Raw genomic sequence first — 26,361 nt, 5'->3', positions numbered from 1 at the left:
TGTCCAAATCCACTTGCAGACTCCTCAGAATTTACATTCTTATGTACTTACGCAATATCTGAGAATATTACATTTAGCCACCACATCATCAAAATAATTTTTATAGATTTTGAACAGCCCAACACTAATTGATATCTCTGATATCCCCCCTTCAATTTTGTTTTGATTTAACCCTCTCTCTTTCCCTACATTTCTGACATTTTTGTTGTTATTGGTGGGTGGTGCTTGTTAATTATTGTTTTTTTATCATTAATAAATTTGTTTATTCAGTCATTGGTTTTTCAAAAAGAGAGCTATGTTCTTATTGAGGATTTGGAGTGGAGTGCACAACATGCAGCAATTCCATCCTTTTGTAGATTGAGATGGTTCCCAAACTGGTTCCCTCCTGTACCGTTTATTGTGCCGTGGAGTCCATGCACCATGTGTATTTTGGTCATGGGCAATAAAGAATGTCAGACCAGCCATGATCATGTTGAATGGCTCAGCAGACTCAAGGTTTAAATGGCCTGCTCCTGTTTCCTTTCTTCAATGTCATTTTATTGGCATTTAGTCACTTAGAGAATTTGTCATTATTCTATTGAGTGTACTTCAGCCCCATGTTCCTGATGTTTGTGCACTTGGTACAGGGACAGACAAGCAGGTCAGAGAATCTCCCCTTGGGCCTTGGTCTGTCTAAAGTAACCATCGACAGGTCCAAGCAGCAGGGTCATGGAGGGATCATTATTCCTGATTGCCAGACCTAAACATTGTCCGCTAAGATCCTTGAAACGTTCATAAGGAGATGGTACTGTGGATGCTGGGGACCATTATATCCTCCACTAACTCCTTTTTGATTTAGTCATTTGCTTTATTTCCCCATCTTTTTGATTTTTGTTATTGTTGCATTGCCCATAATTGGCAGCATTTGTTCAGTATTGACTGAATGATTAGAAAATTTGATGGTGGGTTCGTTAAAACAAAAAAAAGGAACAGGGTTCTTCTTCGGTGGGATCATAGCCACTGGAAAGGGAAAAGGATCCAGAATACAAAACAATGAAAACTGGTGTTTGTGCTGAGTTATAGATTAACATAAAACCCTTGCAAATCTCTAATGATCTTTTACTGCTTAATTCAATATATTGATATCAGTCTATTAAACACTCCACTGGGAATAGCCTGGAAATGTGGGAATGACCAGTTTATTCCTACTGCCTGTTCCCTGTCATTCAGTCAATTCTCAGTCCATTGTAATATGTTAACCCCAATCCCATGTGCTCTAATTTTGGAAAGTGGGACCTTACCAAAAGCCCACTGAAAATCCATATTGTAGCCACTGTTACCCAAAGGCTCCTTTATGGCAAAGTTAATCGTTAGCCCTTTCTCATTATGCAATACTACATTTCCTTCCCTGAAAGACTGTCTTAAATAAGTCCATGAACTGCTGTAGCCTGAATGAATCTCACATGTAAACGACACAGCTAGCATTGCCAAATGCAGATGTGCTGGTCCTCATGCAAACCATGACCACACTGATTGTGCAGCTTTAGTAGTGTGTTTCCTTCTAGGCTGCATCATGCTGACACGATAATAACCAGGCAATGCAAATTTTGTGTTCTCTGCTTAACCTTCACTGCGGAGGAGAAAGTGAGGACTGCAGATGCTGGAGATCAGAGCTGAAAATGTGTTGCTGGAAAAGTGCAGCAGGTCAGGCAGCATCCAAGGAACAGGAGAATCGACGTTTCAGGCATCAGCCCTTCTTCAGGAAATCAATTTGAATCAAATTCAACATTAGACCAGAAGAGAATAAGGTATCAGAGCAGAATTAAGCTATTCGGTCCATCAAATCTGCTCCACCATTCAATCATGACTGGTTTTTCAACCTCATTCTTTTGCCTTCTCCTTGTAATCACTGATCAAGAATGTATCTATCTCAGTCTTAAATACAGTCAATGACTTGGCCTCTACAGTGTTCTATGGCATTGAATTCCACAGATTCACCATCCCCTGGCTGAAGAAAATTCTCCTCATCTAAAGGATCATCCCTTCACTCTGAGACTGTACTTTTGGGTCCTAATCTCTCCTACTAGTGGAAGCATCCTTTCCATGTCCACTCTATCCAGACCTCTCCAAATTCTATAAGCTTCAATGTTACCTCCCACCCCCATATCCTTCCAAGCTCCGTTGAGTACAGACCCAATATCCTCAACTGCTCTTCACATGACAAACCAAGATCAATTTTGTAAATGTCCCCAGACCCCTTGTTATGAACCAGTCTAAATCCCCTCAAAATATATTAAAAAGATAGCCTAGACCTCAACCTTTACTTATTTTTAAAGTGTGAGGTGTTGTGTTCTGGATGCAATTCGATTGGTCAAACTGCCAGGCTTGAAGCAAAGCACACATTATTCTTTTACTATAGTGAAAATACAAACAAAAGAAAGAAGAATTGAAATAACTTTACTCTATTGGAAAGCTTACCAGAAAAATAGATTATTTACCTACTAAAAAGCAACTGTTCCAATATAACATCCCATAAACACATGCTTCGCAAAGGTAAATTCAATACTCTCATGCTATTCTAGTAGCAGTAAGATAACCCAAGCTCTTAGCTGTAACAGAGAGAAGAATAACGGCTTCAACATCCAGTTTCAAGATTCAAGCAGCTACTGAAAGTTAGACTAAAAGCCTTTCCCCTTTTAGAAAATAATCTATGAATCGGTTCTTCCTACCAGAGTTCATGACCTCACACTTTCTTACATTGTATTCCATCTGCCACTTCTTTGCACACTCTTCTAGCATGTTGGAGTCCTTATGTAGCCTCCCCACCTCCGCAACGCTACCTGTCCCTCCATCTGTCTTTGTTTCATCAGTTAACTTAGCAACAATGTCCTCAGTTCTTCCATGCAGATCGTTAATGTATAATGTGAATAGTTGTGGTCCCAACAATGACCCCAGCAGAACTCCACTAATTACTGGCAGCCATCCTGAAAAAGACCCTTTTATCCACACTCTCATCTTATTCCAGTCAGCCAATCCCCTGTCTATGCCTAAACCCAACCCCCAACACCAAATCTCTCATCTTATTTAACATCCTTCAGTGCAGCACCTTGTCAAAGGCCTTCTGGAAATCCAAATAAATTATGCCTATGGCTCTCTTTTGTCTAACTTGCTTGTTACTTTCTCAAAGAATTCTAACAGCTTTGTCAGGCATGTCCTCTCCTTGATGAAGTCATGCTGACTCAATTCTATTTTATCTTGTACTTCCAAGTACTCAGCAATCTCATCCTTAATAATAGACACTGCAATTTTATCAACAACCTAATTCAGGCTAACTGGCCTATAATTTTCCTTCTTCTGCCTCTGTTCCTTCATAATCAGGGTGATACACTAGCCGTTTCCCAGTCCTCTGGGACCTTCCTGATTCCAGTGATTCCTAAGAGGTTGCCACCAATGCCTCCACAATCTCCTCAGCTATCTCCTTCAGAAAGCTGGGTGTAGTCCAGTCAGTCTGGTTGATTTATGCACCTCCTGCCTTTTAGCTTCCCCTGCAACTTTTCTTTAGTAATGCCCACTGCACTTACCTCTGCCCTACGATTCTCTTGAAGTTCTGAGATGCTGCTGGTATCTTTCACCATGAAGACTGACACAAAGTACCTATACAGAACACTTTTCAGAATACTTTAAGTCTATGTACCTGTCCTCATACATTTTCACAGTACTGCGTTTTATTTCTAGCTAATACCCTTACCATCTGAATGAACATATGAATTTAAAAAATAATAAACTACTAATAAATTATTCTTAGTAAGACAAACTTAGCAGTTGTTTTTAGATGTTCCAATACTGAGATATAATGCAAAAATCTACTGCTTGTCTTCTTTAATTTCTACCTGGCCAGATTGAAAAAAATGCCAGCTGTAATAACACACAGAAATTACTTAATTACTCCCAACCAAATTACTCCCTCCTAACATTACTAAAAGGATCCATTTTTCAATGCTTGCGATGGTTATGAAGAGCATTATTGATTCTGACATTTGCCATTTTAAAATTCTGGCAAATGTCCTGTGGCCTGTGAACTTGCATCATAGCATTAAGAGACAAATGCAGTGAAAAGGAGATTAATTCATTATTCAGTGGCAAAGAAAAAACTTAATTTACATTTTGATTTAATGTAATAATCCATCTCATTCACAGGTGTCCCTCTTCTAAAGAGCGTTCTAATAGCATGTCTTAATTTTACTGTGATTTGTAAATAACAGAACAACTTGTCTCCACTTTTGCTTTGTGATGTGATTTTGTATATATCAAGAACTGTTTTGGAATAAAGCATATTCAGCAAGTTTTATTAAATGTATTGTTGCTCAGCTTGCTCCTCAGCCCCTTACTTCCCTGGCCACTTCCCTCCTTCAGCCGCCACTGGATCTCACTTGTTGCTTCTCTTTCTCCTTTACTTGCTGTTACCCACCCCTTCATCGCCCTCCCGTTCCCTCTTGCTTTTTACATCATCTCAGTTCTTTTTCTCTTCATGACCCTCTGATGCCATTGACCTTTCCCAATCCTCATCACTCCATCCCAACTGCCTGTTTCGTTCCTGTCTCTTTCACTAATCCCGTTTTCAGTTGCTTCCTGTTTCTGATCCCATCATTGCTTCTTGATCCCTGCTTTCATCTGTCGAAACCTTCGCTGCCATCCACCCCTCTACCTCCCTACCACTTCCCACTTCCATCTCCTGACCCCTTCACACTATATAACTCACCACTTCTATCTCACAGACCCCTCACTCCCTCCTGCTTCCCAAGTTCTTCTCTCACCTCTTAGTACTTCCTTTCTCCTGACTTGTTCATCCTGGCTCTTCCAAGTGAGGACTCAAGAGAGGGACAGCAAGAAGTGGATCTAAAGAGGGCAGCAAGCAGTGGGAATGCAGAAGGAAACAAAGAGGAATATGGAGAGGGAAACAATGAACAAAAGCCAGCAGAAAGAGTAGTAAGTAATGAAGAGTAGTAAATTATGAAGGTTAATTAGTAAGAATAGTATGTTGGGGCCAATTCAGAAAAACACAGTCAATAGGTTTGTAAATGTAAAATAAATCAGATTAAGAACTCAAAATTATTGCATCATTTATTTAAGAAAATGATTTTTAGCTTTTTCAAAAATTGCCATTTTGGAAGAGCTCTAGACAAAGGATAGCCATATTATATTTGCTTTCTCATTTTCATACAGGTAGGATGGCCAGTGATATATTTTGAGATTTCAATAGATGCAGGCATTGGACATGATGGACCAAATGACCTCCTTCTGCGTTGTGACCATTTTAAAATTCTGCATCTCCTCAGTTAGCTCCGATGAAAGGTGCAAAAGCAGTTGATTCTTCCTCTTACTTTCCTTTCTGCAGGGATACCCCTGTCTCTGCTTTGTCTTTCTCCCCAGTGACATGGTAGAAGTTAGAAGCATGTTAAGTGAGGAATGAAAGATCAAAATCTATGCTCTAGCACTTTGTCGCGATGCTTAAAGCATTGACTTATTACTTCACAGTGCTATTTCATTGCACAATGTGTTGATAATCTACCAACGAACTTTGTAGCCAGTGTTCCGCCAGCTCATTCAGTCTTCTTTTAACTCGGCTCTCCTAAGTCAGGCAACAATCTCCATATGGTGAAGACATTACTTTCTCAATTTGCATTTACCATCTGGAGATGTCGTTTTCTTACCTGGGGTAGTGAAATTCAACTCTGATCTCTCGACAATTGAAAACATAATAGCATTGATTTGCCTTTTCCCAGAAGAGGTACATATTTGTGCGAAGTTGGATACTGATGTAATTTGTATGTTGGTTTTCCTGGCGTGTGATATTTCCGGCACATTGGAATGTTAATACTTAAACTTACTGGTGAGCCCAATTGTATTGATCAATATGCATCTTTGCTGTTGGGTGGAAATGCTGCTTGGATGGCATAGGATAAGTGTCAGTCCTCTCTTTTCTGCTATAAAACATACTTAAAATTGCATATTAATAAACAAGTTCAATCTTAACTGCTAGTACAGTTAGATTTTTAAAATAATTAAACATAAATATCAAGCTCCGAATAGCTTTTCTCTTTTTACTCGAACACAAGGAAAGATCATCTAACAATCTTTAAATAACATGCTTATTCTCCTGTGTTGCATTTGACATAGATTGTTACAACTGACATAGATAAGTGATTTTTTAAATTCATTCACGAGACAAGGGCATCTCTGACTAGACCAGCATTTATTGCCCATCCCTAATTGCCCAAAGGGCAGTTAAGAGACAACCACGTTCCTGTGGCTCTGGAGTCACACATAAACTAGCACAGGTAAGTTTGGCAGTTTCCTTCCCTGAAGGACATGAATGAAATGGATGGGTTTTTCCAACAATCAGCAATAATTTCATAGCCATCATTGGACTCTTATTTCCGAAATTTCATTGAATTCAAATTCCACCATCTACCATGGCAGGATTCAAACCCAGGTTCCCAATAGTAGTGTAGTTATGAATAATGTCATTAATCTGAGAGAAAAGCTTTATTAACAATCATGGAAGAATTATGTTGACCATATTTCAGCTCAAAAATAGAAGTGAGGACGGAGCAGACAATGATTCCTCCTAGCATTGGATATTTCCTGGTTAAATAATAATCAACCTGGTTTTTAGCTTATAACCAACCTGAATTTGGGAAGGCAGGAATACTGGAATTACTGGGAGTGACGTTTTAGCATCATTGTCTGGGTGCTAGCCAAATTTCAACAATAATTATTTCAATTTACTGCAATATAAGAGATGACAACTGAAAATTATCTATGTTACCATGCGGCACAACAGTGTGTAGAGGTGAAGATAGTTCTTCCAAAGATTTACTTGACAAAATTATCATCAATACAGTACGTAAGAACTACCGATATGTGCAAAATGGGCACATATTTGCACTCATCGTTCACATTTCAAAATATTAAAGGATCCATTAGTTTATTTTTGAATTCATTACAAAATCTTTCTTTAACTCCAGTAATCAATCTTTCCCCTGAATTTTATCAACTCCTGTATAAGAAGACTAAATCTAAAATATGTAGCGTACGAGGATTAGTTCTGTCAAGGTTTGAAAATACATTAATCTAGTTTTTCGTTATTAGCTTTCCAAATTCAGCAGTGGATACTGCAGTAAGTAGTTATAGTCTGTGGTGGAGGTTTACTGAAACAGTCTCTTCAGTATGTCAGTAACAATGAAATCTTTTCAAACTAGTTCCAAAGATTTCTATAGCAGTCCAACAAATGGCACTCTTTGTTATCTAGAATTGACCTTACTCATTTAATGTCATTGATATTTTGCCCTGCAAATTTCTGAAAGTGCAAGATTCAAATAGTATGGTGTCATCTACAGGGCATCTCGGACCTGACTGAGCAGGGGATGCAACTGTGTAAGAACCACACAGCACAGAGGCTTTTCAGTCCATTATGTCTTTGCTAGCTTTTAAAGAGCTGACTAGTTAAGTTCCATTTCCCAACTTTTGTAGCAAAAGTCTACAAATTAAATAGATGTCCAACTGCCTTTTGACAACAAGATAAATAAAGACAAAGAAAGAAATGGATTAAGAGACGAGAGAGGGAGAAAAAAGATGAAAGTGAAGTAAAATAAAATCCTTATTTTTACTTTTAAATCTTCAACAATTAAGATGTCAAGGAAAGGGATCCGTAAATCTACAAAAACTAAAATAAGAAGGTAAGATATCCACACTTGTGATTGTTAATTTTCAGTGCACAAGATTGATTGCAGATTGTAACATAAACCACATTGTTAGGTATGAAATGACTTGTGGTAAGTTTACTTCCTTTCAACCATATTAATATATGAACTTCATGCTACTCAATGCATTTGATTGGAAGCTGACTATAGAAGAGCCCTGTCAGGGAGTCTTGGGATAATCCTTGGCAATTTTGGCAGGCCACACTGCAAAAGGTAGAAAGTGTGTTAGTAGATGGCAAGCCAGAAAAAGTGGGATGTTGGCAAATCATGGGGCAAAATTGGTAGTGAGAGTTACAAAAAATGTAGGGCTAAAAGCTTCAGATTGTAGTTGGAGAAGGGTTCCAAATAACAATGTGGAGCGGAATAATTAGCATAATACGTACTTGAGGAGCATGACACCTTCTGCCCTACAAACAGTGCTGGATAACCTCATTTTGCTTGATCAGTCTGCTTCCATTTCCATTTTGCTACTGTGCTTCCTGAGCCCTGGGAAATCTGACCAGTTAGCTTTCAATTAAATCAGGTTTCCCATCTGCTCTGTCAACCTGATTTAATTATTATAATAAATTAAACTCCCTTTCCAGTGGGATACCGACACTGCAACACAGCAGATTACTTTTCCATTTTGTGATTTTTAATTTTTAATCCATTCCACAACATGACTTCCTTCAGTCTGTTGTGATTGCATGAGAGACTAGAAGGTAAGAAACAGGTTGATTAATATTGACATCATGTCATTGACTATGAATGGATAATATGGATAAAAATAAAATATAGTATGTTAATAATGGATTATTATGGTTGCTGTCATTGCATTGTGGTATTTTGTGAGATTTCTAAAGTCCAACTGAATTTGTTGCTATTGCTACAAAGATGATCCAACATGTTTTATAGAATAACTATTTTCAGAGTATTTCCTTTGATGCTGATGTTCACTTTTACCTGGTGTAGCATTCCTGATTATCGACTGGATGAGGTTGTAACATTTCCACTGATATTGCAAAATGCTCTGCTTTGAAAGTTATAAGATATTTTGCAACTGTCAATCCCTTTGGAAAATTTTCATATCACTAAAAAAAGGCCAACTCTGACAATTTTGTGTTAGGTTACCAGATCTTGGTATCAAATCATCTAAATTTTTGGTAAACCTTTGTTTTAAGCTGCATGTTGAACCTCTGACCGAATTGAACGATATATTTGTGATACCCCTACAAGGCCCATATGGAAATCATTAATTAATCTCCTGTTGGAGCTGATAAAGTATGAGTTCCCTTGGTAACAGGCAACGGCTGCCCAGCTGGAACTCGTCACTGGGCCCTCTATTGCAACACAGTGGCAGACTCATTACCTCTGGGTCAGTGGATCCAGGTTCAAGTCCCACCTGCCATGCAGATGTATCACAACTTCTTAATGGCTCTCTTGTGGTACAGTGGTAGAATCTCTTCCCCTGAGCTGGGAGGCCTGTGTTCCAGTCTCACCTGCTCCAGAGGTGTGTAACTACATCTCTGAACAAATTGATCAGCAAAATAGGTTCAATAAAAATAAAGTAGAACCAGGGATGGGTATGCAGAACTGGCTGGAACTAGCAATGACTCGTGCTCAACAATAAGTGATGATGTCTTTTTGCTATAGGAAGGATGTTGTGAAACTTGAAAGGGTGCAGAAAAGATTTACAAAGATGTTGCCAGGGTTGGAGGGGTTGAGCTACAGGGAGAGGCTGAATAGACTGGGGCTGTTTTCCCTGGCACGTCAGAGGCTGAGGTGTAACCTTATAGAGGTTTATAAAACCATGAGGGACATGGACAGAGTGAATAGACAAGTCTTTTACCCGAGCTGGTGGAGTCCAAAACTAGAGGGCATTGGTTTAACATGAGAAGAGAAAAATTCAAAAGGGACCTCAGGGACAACTTGTTCATGCAGTGGGTCGTGCATGTATGGAATAAGCTGCCAGAGCAAGTGGTGTGGTCTAGTACAATTACAACTTTTAAAAGGCATCGGGAAGGATATATGAATAGGAAAAGTTTAGAGGAAAGTGGACCAAATGCTAGCAAATGGGACTAGATTAGTTTAGGATATCTGCTTGGCATGGACATGTTGGACCGAAGGCTCTGTTTTCGTGCTGTAGACCTCAAGACTCTATGTTCCTTTCCAGTTGGGCTTCCTGGGTTATTACAAATTAAATTTAACAGTAAATTCAATGCTGAACATTGCTGGCTTAGCCTGAACTCATACTCCTTTTGTGTATGGTTTTCTACAAGGTGCACTAAATTTACATTTCAGTTTTGTGCTGTATATAACTTGGGAGGACTGCAATCATAGCAATGATCTTCCTGAGAGTAGGTCACCTGCTCATTTCTCCATTTCATGCTTTTCTCTTCAGTGGTCTGAAGCAACCTCCCCTTTTCAACTTTAAGAAGCACTATGATGAAGGAAAACATACACAAGGTAGTTTCCTATGTTTTCCTTCTACCTTCCCCTTGAGTGCTTAAAGGAAATGTAAGTCATTTGCCTGAAAGATCGTTTGTCTGCAAGCCGCCATTGTCCTTCAAGGTTCTGCCTCTCCTGCCATTGCACATTTTATGCTATTGCCTTTGGTTATGGCTCATAAGCCTAAGCATGTGACTCATACCTGAGCCTGCAGCGAATCACAAAAGGGTACGGTCAGCTAATCCCTGGAGGTTTAAATGGATCTATTACCCTTTTGCTCTTCTTATTGTGCAGAAATAAATCATGCTTAGTGTTTCCATTTTTCATCAGTCAAGATTGTACTCCTAACACTGGAGTCAATGTGGCAGCATTGTAATTGATTACTTAAAACTAGCTAGAATTATTTTTTAAATTCCCCCCCGCCGAGCCACAAGAATCCTTTAGTTGCTATGTGAAACAGCAGATCATTTGTTCCAAATAGTTTACAAAGGCTTAGCACTTCATAAAAAAGATAAACTGTGTGAGATTATGCTAGGTGAAAGGTTAGGATTCTGTTATATTACTACTGCATTCCAATAAGGTTACATCTTGCTTCAACATATGAGTGCTTTTGAAAGAAATTGATCACTTTTTGTGTACATGTGTGTACATTAAACAATGTCACCTCAAGCAGAATTACAACATTCAATGTTATCCACAAGTGTGGGAGGTAAATTTCAGCAGAGATTGTTCAACAAGTCCATCATGATTTTAGAATATCCATGGAAATTTGAAAACGTGGCTTAAATTCTCCAGGACTTCACCCTTCTTAATGCTTAAAATTTCACAGAAAGCTTGCTGCCAGTGTATGGTGTTCAAACTACCCTGAACATGCTTCACGTAATTAAGTATAAACTGCTCTGATTGTGTGAGCCTGTATTGGGAAGCAGATGCTCCCAGACCTTGTGGTCAGCTATGAAGTGGCAATACTCAATGCTGACCACGAAGACAATTTCCCACCAAGATCTGGCAGTATTTTTAAAAAATGATAATATCAGTTTAAATGTTAATTTAATTCCAGCATCAACGATGGGTAATTTGCAATGGTATGTCATCAAATCACATTAAATAATTTCCATAGATAGCAAACCAAGAATGAAAAAAATACTGATTATCCTTCACTTTTTAACCATTTCATACAGAGAACAAGAGATAAGGACATATGCATTTGAATATGATCATCAGAATTTAATAACTCATTTTAAAAATTAATTTTCTATAATCTGTGGAATGTTGATGACATTTTTGTCTTTCATTCATTCGGACAATTGCAAGAAATGCTAAAGGGAAACAACATTGATGCAGTGTGAGAAGAGAGTGCTGATAGTTGTCGAGTGGGCTGTGATTGGTACAGGCATTGCTGTAGAAACTGCAAGGAACCCATCTAATGCTTATATTGTGATGAAGATACCCACATGTAGGTTTCTCTAGACCAGAGAAATACTTCAGTAATAATTATAACTTAGTACACTGTTAACACAGATCCTACTCATTCAACAAGACTTGCACTTTTTTACAGGAATTTCACAGGAAGACTAGTAAAATGTGGAAGTCCATGTCAAATCAAATGACTTTTGGGATATCCATCGACAATAACTTAAACGATACATCTTACTGAGGAGTGAGAATCATTGACAATAACCTTTGCATTTCCTTGTTTAATGATGATGTTCAGATATCAGAGTTGCTCTGTGTTTCACAGTGGTCGTGGTGCCAAATTCTGACGGTGTTGTTATCAGTATAACCTCAAAAGCTGGGACATAGTTTTATAAGAGTATAATATTTTCAGATAAAGTGGGTTGGGAAGTTGAAACGAATTGCACAAAAATCACCATTTTAAGGTCCTACATATTATTATATTCAAAGGTAATTTGTCCTCATTTGTGATGGCACGGTGGCTCAGTGGTTAGTACTGCTGCCTCACAGCGCTAGGGACCTGAGTTCGATTCTAGCCTCAGGCGACTGTCTGTGTGACATCTGTAGATTCACCCAGTCTCTGTGTGCTCTGGTTTCATCCACAATCCAAAGATGTGCAGGTTAGGTGAATTGGCCTTGCTAAAGTACCCATTGTTTTCAGGGATATATAGGGAGGTGCATTACTCATGGGAAATGTAGAGTAATAGGATAGGAGAATGGGTGTGGCTGGGTTACCCTTCGCAGGATAAATGAGGACTTGTTGGGCCAAATGGCCTGTTTTCACACTGTAGGGATTATATGATTCTTATGACAGAAATTGCTTATGGCAACTTATCACATCGTATTTACACTCTCCTCTGATTAGAGCAGCTGGAGGGAAAATGTAATCATGATGTGACAGATCTCTATTACATTGCAAACTAAACATTGTTTAATGGAAGAAATTATCAGGAAATGCCGTCAAATGTAATTTTTACAATACTACAAGTAATCTCTCATATGCAAAAGCAGATTCAAGACTGAATGCACTTTTCAGATAAAGAGGAATTACACATTAGGCTAATTGGATGCCTATCTTACTACATTTTTTGAAGTTCATACAACGTTAAAAACACAATTAAGTATGTAATAATTTTGCTGTGATTTGTCTCACTTTGTCACTAGACACATTTTCTGAAGACACTCAGTATAAATTACAACTGAGATAAACAAGTTAAATTTACTCTCTTATTTTTCAAAATCATCTGAAAATGATGTTCTGAGCATAAAATTGAAGATACTGAATAAGCATATTGTTTAGTGCAGCTGACCAATGTTGATACATTCTGGAACATTACATTGTGTAATCAAAATTCAGTTCACAGAGTCACAGGTGTGAGCTCAAATCTCAATTCTAAATCTAAGCTTTTTAGAGTGGCTGAGGCCCTCAATTGAAAGCTTTAAAGAATAGATCAGATTACACAAAGTACTCTCCAATGTGTGTATAATCATGTTTTTGTGAAATTCATATTTTCTCAAATTTTGTTTCAACACTTATTTTGGGCATTGTAAGGGTTTGAGTTAACAAGGATTGAAATCTTTGACTAAAATTCTTTTCATAAAATGTTTTGCGAAAATGAAAGAAAATGAGAGTAATTCATTGACCAATATGTGTATTTGAAGACAAACCGATCATAAATTCTGGGTTAAGACATGAATAAGTATGCCAGAAGTACAGAATTTAAGTGGCACACATGGGAGGTAAGAGCAGATGTAAAACATTTAATATATGTTTACTGGATGACTGTACAGTTTGCCACATACTTCATTAGCCTGAGATATTTTCTTCAATGAATCAATACTTTTCTTTATATTCACAGCATCTGCTTCCAAAGAAAATTCCTTGCAAAGCGAATGCCGCTTCGGGTTCTTTCTTTGCCCGTGACAATACTGCGAATTTCCTCGCCTGGTGTAGAGAAGTAGGGGTGGATGATACTTTTCTTTTTGAGTCGGAAGGTTTAGGTACGTAGTCAGTTATATATACATCATGACATGCTATATTAGGATTAACTGCAATATAGAATATCTTGAAGATTTTACTGTGATAGGTCAAATATTTTCTGTGATCTGCACTGGTGCACTGAATTCGATGTGAAAAGCCCGATTTAGTTTGATGAATGCATTGTCTATATTGCCTGGAGAATAAATGAGCCTTTGTGTATCTGAGAAACCTCTTTTCTCAAAAAAGATAAAAGTTCACTTGACAAAAACTGACTGCAGTGCTTATCGTTCGAGTAACTGATACGCTTTTCTCTATGTATTAATGGAACTATTTTGCACTATTGTTTCCAACTGACAGCTTGATATACTTATCACTTCTTTTTTCTGACATACTGTAATGCAACATGAAACTGTCAGTGATCTCAAGAGAAATGGCCTCAAAGGTGACTATCTGTGCTTTGACACTGTTGGCTCAAATATTGCTTTTTTAGGACATACCGCCAATGGAAGGAGCCTTCTTCATTGTGAGACAAAGAAGAGCTGAAGCAGAGATTCTGACAAAGGTTCCACCTCAGTTGGTGTTGGAATGCTGTGTATTATATGATTTGTATGATCAGTGTTGTAATTTGCGTCTTTTGACTGACCTTACCTACTGATTTCTTTCATCAACCACAGCCCTTTCCCAGTTACTGTGCATAAAAACCACATTCATTTCCACTTTGTTTTTCATTTATGCATGTGAAAACAATCTATGTGTTAGCCGAGCCTCTAATATTTGACATACAGTACCCTAACAGGACTTGCAGTTTGACTAAACAGATACCATTAATTAGAAAGATTTTAGTAACAGTAAACTTATGTTTCCGCTTCACCTAATTCTTTTCAATATCCTTCAGTTATGTTTTAACTTCAGGCATTTATTTGAAGTAGCACTTTAAGGGATGACTGAAAAGATTAAACTCCTCACTTTTTGTTTATTTAGAATTCAAATTCAAAACCAGTTAGAAATCGTCATAGAGATGTACTAAACTCCTTGAACATCGAAATATATTTGCAGATTTTACTATGTACAGGATTTTAAAATATGCAATACCAGTAGCTTTGGATAGCAGGAAAACTGGCTAGTTGTTTCGTTTCTCGAGTCTCAGGTTTAAGAAGATTAAAGATCATTATGGTATTTCACTAATGTGTTTGTTTAGGTTATGCAGAGAACCTCAGTACTATTATTCATAAAAACTATACTAAATCATATTGCACATCTTTATTCATATAAACTCTAAAAGTAAAACAAAATATAGTGAGCTTGTTATAATTCTGTTACTTGAGGAAAATTGTATCAACAAAAATTTGGTCATTTTTCTTTTACAATGAACGCTACTGGATCAATTGCTCAGTAAACCATTGTATCTATTCAGAATCTAGGGCACAATATCCAGTATTGGAGACTGACATTCTGTGCTTAAGGAGCATCTGAAAAGTGTCCGATCTAAAATTTGATTTGATGTTTTCTCATATGGTTGCCCAAAATAGGATTAGGCACTGTTAATAAGTAGCCTTGGAATTGCTTAGAGAAATTAGGTTGAATTGAGTGAAGCAGTCATAGTACTATTTCTGTCAGGCTTTCTTAGTTTTGGATATGGGCTATGTTGCATTTGCAAAGAAAAACACACACACACACCAGATGTATTGTCCATTTGTGATTGTCCCTTGAATTGATTGGATCTCTAAGCCACTTCAGGGGTTAAAGGCGAACCACATTGCTATGGGGGGGAGTTGCATATGGCCAGACCAGTAACGACAATCAACCTCATTTGCATGATTGTTAAGTTAGCTTTTAATTCCATTTTTTAAAATTAAATTCAAATTTCACCACATTCTATGTGGTATGAACCCATGTCCCAAAAACATTAGTCTATGGCACAGGCTTACCAGTTTAGTGAATACATTAAGTGAATCTTTGGATTCTGTTTTAAGGTGCATAGTAAATGAGCTAGCATCAATTTTAACCAATCCAAATATTTAGTCCTAACAGACATTACCTAAGAGGGGTTTATAGGCCAAGCATAGCCAATGAGTTAGACATTTAAAGTACTCAGTATATTTTGTATGATATTTATTTTTGTTAAGTTTATTATTCAAAGCAAAGCAGTTCTAAATGTTTTCTATTAAGAGAGTGACAGAGTTTGTCAAGCTTCTGGTAGTTAAATTAAATACATTGATGGTAATTCAATTTTCCGTTATGGCTGTCTTAGCAACAATTTGCTCAAACAAGTAAACTTGTGTCCTTTTGCACCTCAGCTGAAATAGAATCATAGAATCATAGAATCCCTACAGTGTGGAAACAAGCCATTGGGCCAATCGAATCCAATACAGACCGTCTAAAGAACATTTAAGCCAATCCATCTAACCTACACATGTTTGGGCTGTGGGAGGAAACCCACCCAGGCACAGGGAGAATGTGCAAACTCCAAACAGACAGTCACCCGAAGGTGGAATCAAATCAGCACTGTGAGGCAGCAGTGCTAACCCACTGACACCCAAACTAAAAATCTATTCTGCTGGAGGCTGGATTAATCTTGTTCTGACAAGAGCTTTCAGAATTGATACCACCAATTTATATCACCAATTCACAGAACAATAGTGGCAGTAGCTACTTGACGTCAGTTCAGAAGAATATGGCTGCGACCTCAATTTTAGCTACTATTCTTGGTCTGAAACTGTGAAAGTGCTGTTGATGATACAGCACCTGAATCTGTAGCTCATATTTTGGCAAATTTTATTGGTATTTTCTTTTCATGCAAATTATTCTTCTTGGTTAAGATAAAAGGCACAGTTAAAAGTTAGGTATTAACCTATGACATCTTTTTTTCATTCATTCATGGGATGTGGGCATTGCCAAGTGATGCTGTCCCACCTCTATTTGAGGGAGATTGTGGAGAATGCAACAAACTGCAAAGATGAAGGACGCTCTGTCTGTGTTATACAGCAGTGCACCACCTGAGTGGATGAAGCTTCAGAATCTCATTTTCAAACGTCCATGACCTGGCCTTTGTAGAGGCGTGCAGTGTCGTACTTCTCATTTTCAAACGTCCATGACCTGGCCTTTGTAGAGGCGTGCAGTGTCGTACTTCTCATTTTCAAACGTCCATGACCTGGCCTTTGTAGAGGCGTGCAGTGTCGTACTTCTCATTTTCAAACGTCCATGACCTGGCCTTTGTAGAGGCGTGCAGTGTCGTACTTCTCATTTTCAAACGTCCATGACCTGGCCTTTGGAGAGGCGTGCAGTGTCGTACTTCTCATTTTCAAACGTCCATGACCTGGCCTTTGTAGAGGCGTGCAGTGTCGTACTTCTCATTTTCAAACGTCCATGACCTGGCCTTTGTAGAGGCGTGCAGTGTCGTACTTCTCATTTTCAAACGTCCATGACCTGGCCTTTGTAGAGGCGTGCAGTGTCGTACTTCTCATTTTCAAACGTCCATGACCTGGCCTTTGTAGAGGCGTGCAGTGTCGTACTTCTCATTTTCAAACGTCCATGACCTGGCCTTTGGAGAGGCGTGCAGTGTCGTACTTCTCATTTTCAAACGTCCATGACCTGGCCTTTGGAGAGGCGTGCAGTGTCGTACTTCTCATTTTCAAACGTCCAGGACCTGGCCTTTGTAGAGGCGTGCAGTGTCGTACTTCTCCTCAGCACCTATTTGAGGATTCTGAATAGGTGTCATTAGTCAGCTCATGAGGACATAGCCTTTGTCACTGAGCAACCAGTCATGTAAATACTCGAGGGATTTTGGAAGAAAATGCAGGCTAATGTGAGTGCTCCAGAATTTAAGAGCCATGACAGATCCTGGATACTGCATACAGCGGTGTGCCCTCTGATAATCTGCACATTCATAGAATGAAAAACTTTTCTATTGATGAATACTGATGGTTGCTGTTAGGGCACTCTATCGTAGAGATTGATACCATGCTACACTTTTGGAAAATCTGATCTAGCAATAAAGCTAATAACCCTAGCTCCCTGTATCCAAGGCGAAGGAAATAAATGAGTCTGTTTTAGCAAAGAGAACATCAGTCACTGCCCAGAAACATTAATGAGCGGATGCTCGCAAACTTCTGCGGAGTTCTTCAGTTATTCCTTGAAATGATGCACCAATAAAAATTAAAGGCCACCATCATGTTCAAGGAACCAACATGGGATTGCCTCCTAGACCATCCCGAATTGCCTTCATCATTGCCTGTCAGACAGATGTAGTTTCTGGCCAGTGCTCACTATTGCCTTGTTTTGTATTCACTCGTGAGATATTGACGTCATTAACTGAATCAGCATTTGCACCCCATCCCAAGTTACCCTTGAAACGATAGTAATAAGCTGCCTTCTTGAAACACTGCTGTCCCTATATTGTAGATAGACCTGCAATGCCATTAGGGAGGGAATTTCAGGATTGTGAATCAGTGACAATGAAGGAATGCTGATTTATCTCTAAATCAGGATGGTGAGTGGCTTGGAGGAGAACTTGCAAATGGAGATGTTTCAATGTATCTGCTGCCTTTACCCTACCAGATGGTGGTGGTCTTGGGGTTGGAAGCTACAGTCTAAGGATCTTTGATGAATTTCTGCAGTGCACCTTATAGACAGTACATACTGCTGCTACTGTGCATCAGAAGTTGTGGGGGGGCGGGGGGTAGATTGTGGTGTCAATCAAGCAGACTGCTTTATCCTGGATGGTGTCAAGTTTCTTGAGTGTTGTCAGAGCTGCACTCATCAGGCAAGTGAGGAGTATTCCATCACACTCCTGACTTGTACTTTGTAGATAGTTGACAGAATTTGGGGAGTCAGGAGGTGAATTACTTGCGATAGTATTCCTAGCCTCTGAACTGGTATAGGAGGCTATATTTATATGGTGAGTTAATTATTGATATGTTATTGATAGTGGGGAATTCAGTAATGGTAATGCCACTGATTGTCAAGGGGTGATGTTTAGATGATCATTGCCTAGCACTTGTGTGGCGCATGCATTACTTGCCACTTTTCAGTCCAAGCCTGGATATTGTTCAGGTCTTACTACATTTGGACATAGATTGCTTCAATATCTGAGGAGTCTCAAATGATGGTTAACATTGTATAAGCTTCGGCGAACATCCCCACTTCTGATCTAAAGATAGAGGGAAGATCGTTGATGAAGCAATTCATGATGGTTGGGCTAGGACACTACTGTGAGGAGGTCCTGCAGAGATGTTCTGGAGCTGAGATAACTAATTTGCAACAGTCATCTTCCTATATGCAATATGACTCCAACCAGCAAAGAGTTTTCCCACTGATTCCCATTGACTCCAGTTTGGTTAGGGCTCCTTGATGCTATACTCAGTCAAATTTGACCTTGACATCAAGGGCTGTCACTCTCACCCCACCTCTGGAATTCAGCTTTTTTGTCTGTGTTTCAAACAAGGCTGTAATGAGGTCAAGAGTTGAGTAGCCCTGGTGGAACACAAACTGGGTGTCAGTGGGCAGCTTGCTGCTGGTTGCCATTGATGTTATACCTTTGCTGGCTGGACAGCAGCAGGGGGATCTTTCACCTCTGGTTCCTTGTGTGCTGCAAGATGCCCAGGAGAGTGGCCAGTAATTTTAGCAGATCTTTGAAGATAACAATTTAATGCATGCAGTCATTGTTCACTTTGATCCTTGCTCTGCAAGCCTACTCCATGATGCTCTTGGTAAATTCTATACTTAGAAATGTTGCACCATAAAAAGCTACTTGCTGCATGGTTTCAGAGGCCAGGTCCTTGTGACCAAAATTTCAGGTGCATGAGGCAGTGCACATTGTCCAGGATAATTAAAGGATGTTAGTGGACCCTCCACAATTCCCCACACAATCATCAACTTCCTTTTTAAGGAGGTTACAGTCAAACCATTTAGCACTTCTACTTCCCTCCCTACTCTTCCCTTGTCTGGCAGGAGCTTCCAACTGGGATGCTGGAGTTTGCAGTTCATGTGAGAGTTGGCCTACACCAAGGATGCAGATTAAGGACTGAATGTATCTCCTTTGCTCCACTATTTTGTGCAAACCTGAGCCAGCACAAGGTGCAATCAGGTCATAGCATACTTTGGCTCCAAAACTCATTTGAATGTAATGCCATGAGTTATGTTAATTTACTGGTTATGTGGGAATTGAAATCAGCCAGTCTTGATTGCCTATCCATTGGACTCAGAATGAGTGAGGGGCAGCCCTCCAGTCAGCCCAAAATCTAAGCTGCAAGTCCCCAACCCAGCCATAAAAGTTTACTCATCCCACTTTGGGTGGAGCATTTAGCAATCTAATGAGAATTGCACAATTGTTTTTCAGTCAATATTCAATCGGATCCAAAGGATCTTAAAGGACAGTAGCAAAGTAGGGTCATACAAAGGTGGAGGGGCACAATAACAGAGCTTAAATCCTAGGCAATGAGATGTGTGGCCGTCATGGTAGAATTGTGGATAATCAAGAGCCCAGAATTAGAGGAGTGCAGATAGCATAGGGTGTTCTTGGGCAAGAGGACATTGTAGAGTTAGGAACGACAAAACCGTGGACATGTTTAAAGACAAGGAAGATAATTTAAAAATCAAGATATTATTTTTCCAAGGGCAAATATAGGTTATCAGAACCAGGGTTGTTGCAGATAACAATATCTGTTCTTCAGATATTCAAACACAGTGCCGTATACAAGACCTACATTTAATGAAGTTCGGACTAATATGTGTCAAGTATACTTTTGTGCCATGTAAGTGCCTGGAGATGATCATGTCCATTTAAGGGAGAGTCTTGCTGCCTGACTTAAATATTTAATTGCATTAATCTTGATCAAATCTGGGCTATGCAATCAATCAGAAATCTAAGCAGAGGGGCGTAAAAATGCTGTGGTTGGAGAAGAACTTACATCTGAGTATTCTCTAGTGTGTAATTCACCTGAGGAGTCCCAAATGTCCAACATCTACAAGACAAAAAAGAGTAGTGTGATGGAGTATTCTCCCTTTGTCTAGATGAGCACAACTCCAACAACTGAGGACTGGAACTAAGAAAGTGCATGACTTCAGTTCTTACTGAACTCAGTTTGTGACCTTGAAATGAGCAGTTAATTGCACGACACTAAAGTATTTTAGTTTTACAAATATTCTGCTTTGCTGTGTAGCATTAATTTCTTCACAAAAAGTAGACTTACATGAGAAAATGGATTAAATCCATGATTTTTAAAATACTTCTTGTAAAATTGCAAATTAAAGTTTGAAAACTTGTCCAAGGACAACACAGCCTGCAGTGAAACGTTAAAAGGAATGTGTGGCATGAACACAAATTAAAACAAAGTCATAAAGTGAAAACTACTATAATTAATTGAAGCATAAACATTATAAAAATATTTTGCACAGCAGTGCTGTTTAATAGTCAGCATTAAAGCACTAATTATTCTTCATGCCTTATGTTTACAGTCCTTCATAAACAACCCAGAGAAGTATGTCTGTGTTTGCTGGAATTGGGAAGAATTGCTTCCAGGTAAATTTACATTTCTCTTCATAAAGATATACGTGGATCATTTTCAGTCAACTCTTTACTCAATCCAGTGTGTGCTGCTAGTTTCATCTGCTCATTTCTAACGTCGAGGTCTGAATGGTAACACAACCTGGAAGATACATCTGGGTGACTGGTACAGCAATTATATTGATGGCGTTAATGGTAGTGAAATCCACGTTGAGTTTTGGTAACCATGCATTGCCTTTCAGGGGTGTCGATGGACTGATGTGTGAGTGATGATGTTCAACAATACCTATGCTGACAGTACATGCAGCATTGAGATATTTGTTGTACCAACACAATCTGCTGATTTTGTGACCTTAAATTTTGTCTCCCTTGGCAAGAATCTGAGTCCATCTTGATGGCAAGCTTCAGTTGTGGCAAAGGGTATGGTTTAGGATAGATCCTTGACTATCCACAAAAGGTGGGGTAAACCAGGGCTTGAACTCTCAAGTTGAAAATGCACCTGCCTATTCCAGAGGACCTCATACAATATAGAGCATACCACACAGAAACAGGCCATTCAGCTCACCATGTGTGCACTGACCATGATGCCTTTCTAAGTGAACCACATCTGCCTGAACATGGTCAGCATTCCTCTATTAGGAGAAAGTGGGGACTGTAGATGCTGGAGATCAGAGCTTAAAAATGTGTTGCTGGAAAAGCGCAGCAGGTCAGGCAGTGTCAAAGGAGCAGGAGAATCAACATTTCGGGCATAAGCCTTCCTGAAGAAGGGCTTATACCCGAAACGTCGATTCTCCTGTTCCTTGGATGCTGCCTGACCTGCTGCGCTTTTCCAGCAACACATTTTCAGCACTTAATCTTCTGGACCAACCTACCATGACGCCCCTCATCAAATGCTTTAGTAAAGTCCGTGCAGACTATATCGGCCATAGTATCCTTAATCATCTTCATCACTTCCTCAAAAAACTCAATCAAAGTTGTGAGATAAGACCTCCCCGCCAAAGCTATGCTGACCATCCCTAATAAGTTCATTCTTTTCCAAATGCGAGTAAACCCTTTCTCTAAGAACCTTCTACAATAATTTCCATAAGGGTCACCAGTCTATAATTTCTTCGATTATCCCTCCTTAAACAAAGGAACAACTTTGGCTATTCTTAGTCTTCTGGGATCTCTCTTGTAATCCAGGATTCCTTTATCTTGCCATCCTTATCTTTCCTTCTCACGGGAACATGTTCGTCCTAAACTCTGATCAACTGGCTTTTAAAAGACTCATGTATGTCAGATGTGGATTTACCTTGAAATAGCTGCTCCAATCTGCCCCTTTCTGTGGCGCAATCTGTTAGCACGTTTGGCTATTAATCGGAGTGATGCATAACCACTCAGGAACAAAGGACCTCTGTGCTTCAGAGTAGCATGGTTAGCACTGCTGTCTCACAGCCTCAGAGGTCCAGTTTCGATTCCATTCCTGGGTGACTGTCTGTGTGGACTTTGCACATTCTCCCCATGTCTTTGTGGGTTTCCTCCAGTTGCTCCAGTTTCCTCCCTGAGTCCAGAGATGTGCAGGTTAGGTGAACTGGCCATACTAAATTGCCTATAATGTTCAGGGATGTATAGGTTAGATGGATTCACCATGGGAAATGCAGGATTACGGAGATTGTGTAGGGGTTTGGATCTGAGTGGGATAACCTTCAGAAGATTGGTGTGGACTCGTTGGGCCAAATAACCTGCTTCCATGCTGTAGAGATTCTATAATTCAACCCAATTTCTCAATTTCCTGCCTAATACTGTTGTAATTAGCCTTCCCCCAATTTAACATTTCCACCTAAAGACCAGTCTTAACTTCATCCATAACTATCTTAAAACTATCCCAAAATGCTCCCCCAGTGAAACTTTGATTACCTAGCCAGGTTTATTCCCCATACAAGGTCTAGTACCTCCCCTTCCCAATAAAGAATATTCCTATTATCCTTTTCATAGTTTATTCATACTATAGTCCAGTTTCTCTGTGCCTTCATTCCCCTCTCCCCATGATTACTTATGACAATAGTATTTGTATTTTCCTTATTTCAATTTGCAAAATGATGCAATCAATTGACTCTCTTCACATCAATTTAATTGATCTTAATGGAGGGATCTCCTAAATGGGTTTCAGGCAATGGCAGTTACCTGTCCTTTCTGCTGTCTGTTTTATGGTGTGATGCAAACTGTTGAATTTATATGGATAATTTCTAATGTTATTTTTTGTGAATTTGGGTTGAGTTAGTAGTCAGTGGATTTTCTATTTGGCTAGTGATAGGAAACCTGAAGTTGGAATGTCACAACAGGAATTCATAGAATACTGTTAGAAATGACAAAAAAGGACTTTGAGATCGAAAGAGTAATTTAAAAACTTTAAACAGAAAAGAGAAATGGAGTTGAGAAAACATGAACTCTGAAGTGATAAGGAAATTAAAGAACATGATTTAGCAAAAGAGAATCTTTGAAAAAAAGAAGGAAGAAAGAGATCTAGCTCATGTAATGATTCTAATTCCAATGAGAGGTTTGATTTAACCAAGAACCTACACAGTGCCTAAATTTAATGTTGATTGGTATCTTACATCATTTGAAAAGGTAGTCAGACAAATTATATCACCAGAAGAGGTTTGGTCCTTAATATTGCAGTATTTTGGCTGGTACAGCTATGGCCATTTATGCCAGTTTGGCAGAAGAATAATATGTGGTGTATAAAACTGTCAAAGAGGCAATACTGAATGCTTATAAGCTTGTGCCTGAAGCTTCTCAATTGAATCTTAGGACTTCAAGAGAAAAACCTGAAAACATTTGTAGAATTTGCAAGGGAAAAGGAATTGCTGATGGATGAGTGACTTAGGTCACTCAAGCAAGAGAGAAAAGAAATGAGAATGGAAGGGATGTAAGACCATAGATACAAGAGCAGAATTAAGCCAGTCAGCCCATCAAATCTACTCAGCCGCTGCCCTAGAGGGATACAGGAAGTGCAAGAGGGAACTTAATAATGCAAATAGAAGAGTAAAAATGGGACATGAGAAAGGACTAGTGAATAGGATTATGGAGAATCCCAAGATGTTTTATAAGTACATTAAAACTAACACGTTAACATGAGAAAGAACAGGACCCATTTGGGACCAAGGGGGCAACCTGTGTTTGAAGCCACAGGACATTTAAAAGGTGTTGAATGATTACTTCTCTTTGGGTTTCACACTGGAAAAGGAGAACATAGGTATGAAATTCAGGAAAGGGGACTGTGAGGAACTTGTGCAGTTTGACAAAGGAAATGGGAGGTTTTGGAGTATCTGTCAGGGTTAAAAACAGATGAATACCCTGGTCCAGATGCACTGCACCCAGGCTGCTGTAGGAGGTAAGGCAGGGACTCTGACACAAATTTTTAATCCCTTTCTGGCTGGGGGGATGTGCCAGGGACTGGAGGATGGCTAGTGTGGTTCCACTTTTGAAGAAAGGTAATAGAGATGAACCAGAAACCAGTGAGTCTCAAGTCAGTGGTAGGGAAACTATTGGAGAGAAGGTTGAAAGTGCAAATTATTACCCGCTTGGAAAGGCAAGGGTTAATAAGGAATAGTCAGCATGTCTTTGTCAAAGAAATGAATATGCCTAATAAATTTGTTAGCATTTTTGAAAACTTGATCAAGTATGTAAACGAGGGACGTTCAGTTGATGTCATTTTAATGGATTTTAGGAAAGCTTTCGACAAGGTCCCACATGGGAAACTGATTGAGAAGGATAAAACAAATGGAATTCAAGAAAACTTGGTGAGATGGATCAGAAACGTTTTGAGTGATTGGAGGCTGGTGTCCAGCGGTGTATCTCAAGAATCAGTACTGGAACCCTTACTGTTTGTTAAGTACATAAATTATATGGTTGAAAATGTGTGGGGAACATTAAGCAAATTTGCAGATGACACCAAGATTGATAGAGTGGTTAATAGTGAAGAAGATGGTTGTAGGTTACAGGAAAATATAGATGTGGCAGATTGTATCATGGTGGTGCACTTTGGAAGAAGACTCAAGATGAGTGGTTAGCACTGCTGCCTCATGGCGCCAGAGACCCGGGTTCAATTCCCATCTCGGGCGACTCTCTGTGTGGGGTTTGCGTGGGTTTACTCCCACAGGTGCTCTGGTTTCCTCCCACGGTCCAAAAATATGCAGGTTAGGTGAATTGGCCATGCTAAATTGCCCATAGTGTTAGGTGAAGGGGTAAATGTGGGGGAATGGGTCTGGGTGGGTTGTGCTTCGGCGTGGACTTGTTGAGCCGAAGGGCCTGTTTCCACACTGTAAGTAATTTAATCTAATGAGGGAGTATTTAATGAATGGCATTCACTGGGTAGCTTAGAGGAACAGAGAGAACCTGGGATAATTATTCACAGATCCCTGAAGTCAGCACAGCACATGAGTAGGATAATAAAGAAGGCATGTGGAATATTTGCTTTCATCAGTCATGGCACAGAGTATAAGAGCAAGGAGGTAATGTTATACAGATCTTTGGTCAGGCCACAGCTTGAGTATTATGTGCAGTTCTGATCATCTCAGTATAGAAAGGATGTGATAGCACTGGAGGGGCTATAGAGGCAATTCACTAAGATTTTCTCTGGTTTGGATAAATTGAGCTATAAGGAGAGACAAGGTAGGCTTGGATTGTTTTTGCTAGGGCAGAGAAGACTGAGAGGGAACATAATTAAGGTATATAAGATTATGAGTGGCATGGACAGGGTGAATAGAGAGCAGCTGTTCCCCTTGGTTGAGGGGTCAAACATGAAAGGGCATTGTTTTAGGGTAAGGTGCAGGAGGTTCAGAGGGGATTTAGGAACAAAAACTTCTTCACTCAGTGATGGTGGGAATCCAGAATGCACTCCTGAAAAGGTAGTGGAGGTCAGAAACCTTACAACTTTAAAAAAAATATTTGGGTGAGCACTTCAAATATCATAACATTCAAGGATATGGGACAAATGAGGAAATTGGGATTAGCGCAACTTTAGTGGTAAAGTCGATGTTATGTCAGTGTAGACTTGATGGGCCGAAGGGCCTTTTCTGCACTGTACAAATCTATGAATTCTATCATGGCTGATATGTTTCTCAGACCCATTCTCCTATCTTCTTCCTGTAACCTTTGATTCTTTTACTAATCAAGAACCTATCTATCTCCGCCATAAATACACCCAACGACTTCGCCTCCACAGCCTTCTGTAGCAATGATTTTCACAGATTCGTCAACTTCTGACTGAA

At 39.3% G+C, this 26,361-nt stretch overlaps 1 protein-coding gene across 8 annotated transcripts in view; it reads left to right on the top strand.

The window, feature by feature from the left end:
• The window catches only part of gas2a (growth arrest-specific 2a), a 257,222-nt gene that overhangs the window by 110,674 nt on the left and 120,187 nt on the right, over positions 1–26,361 (top strand). For all 8 annotated transcript variants that reach the window (XM_072592740.1, XM_072592743.1, XM_072592738.1 and 5 more), the window contains 2 exons: positions 13,484–13,625; positions 21,061–21,124. In XM_072592740.1, the coding sequence (XP_072448841.1) occupies positions 13,484–13,625; positions 21,061–21,124 (206 nt within the window). The remainder of the gene's footprint in view (positions 1–13,483; positions 13,626–21,060; positions 21,125–26,361) is intronic.

Source organism: Chiloscyllium punctatum, chromosome 22 (genome assembly GCF_047496795.1).
Source record: "Chiloscyllium punctatum isolate Juve2018m chromosome 22, sChiPun1.3, whole genome shotgun sequence".
Classification (NCBI taxonomy): Eukaryota; Metazoa; Chordata; class Chondrichthyes; order Orectolobiformes; family Hemiscylliidae; genus Chiloscyllium; species Chiloscyllium punctatum.
The sequence above is the reverse complement of the archived record's forward strand: the minus strand, read 5'-3'. Positions and strand labels throughout refer to the sequence as shown.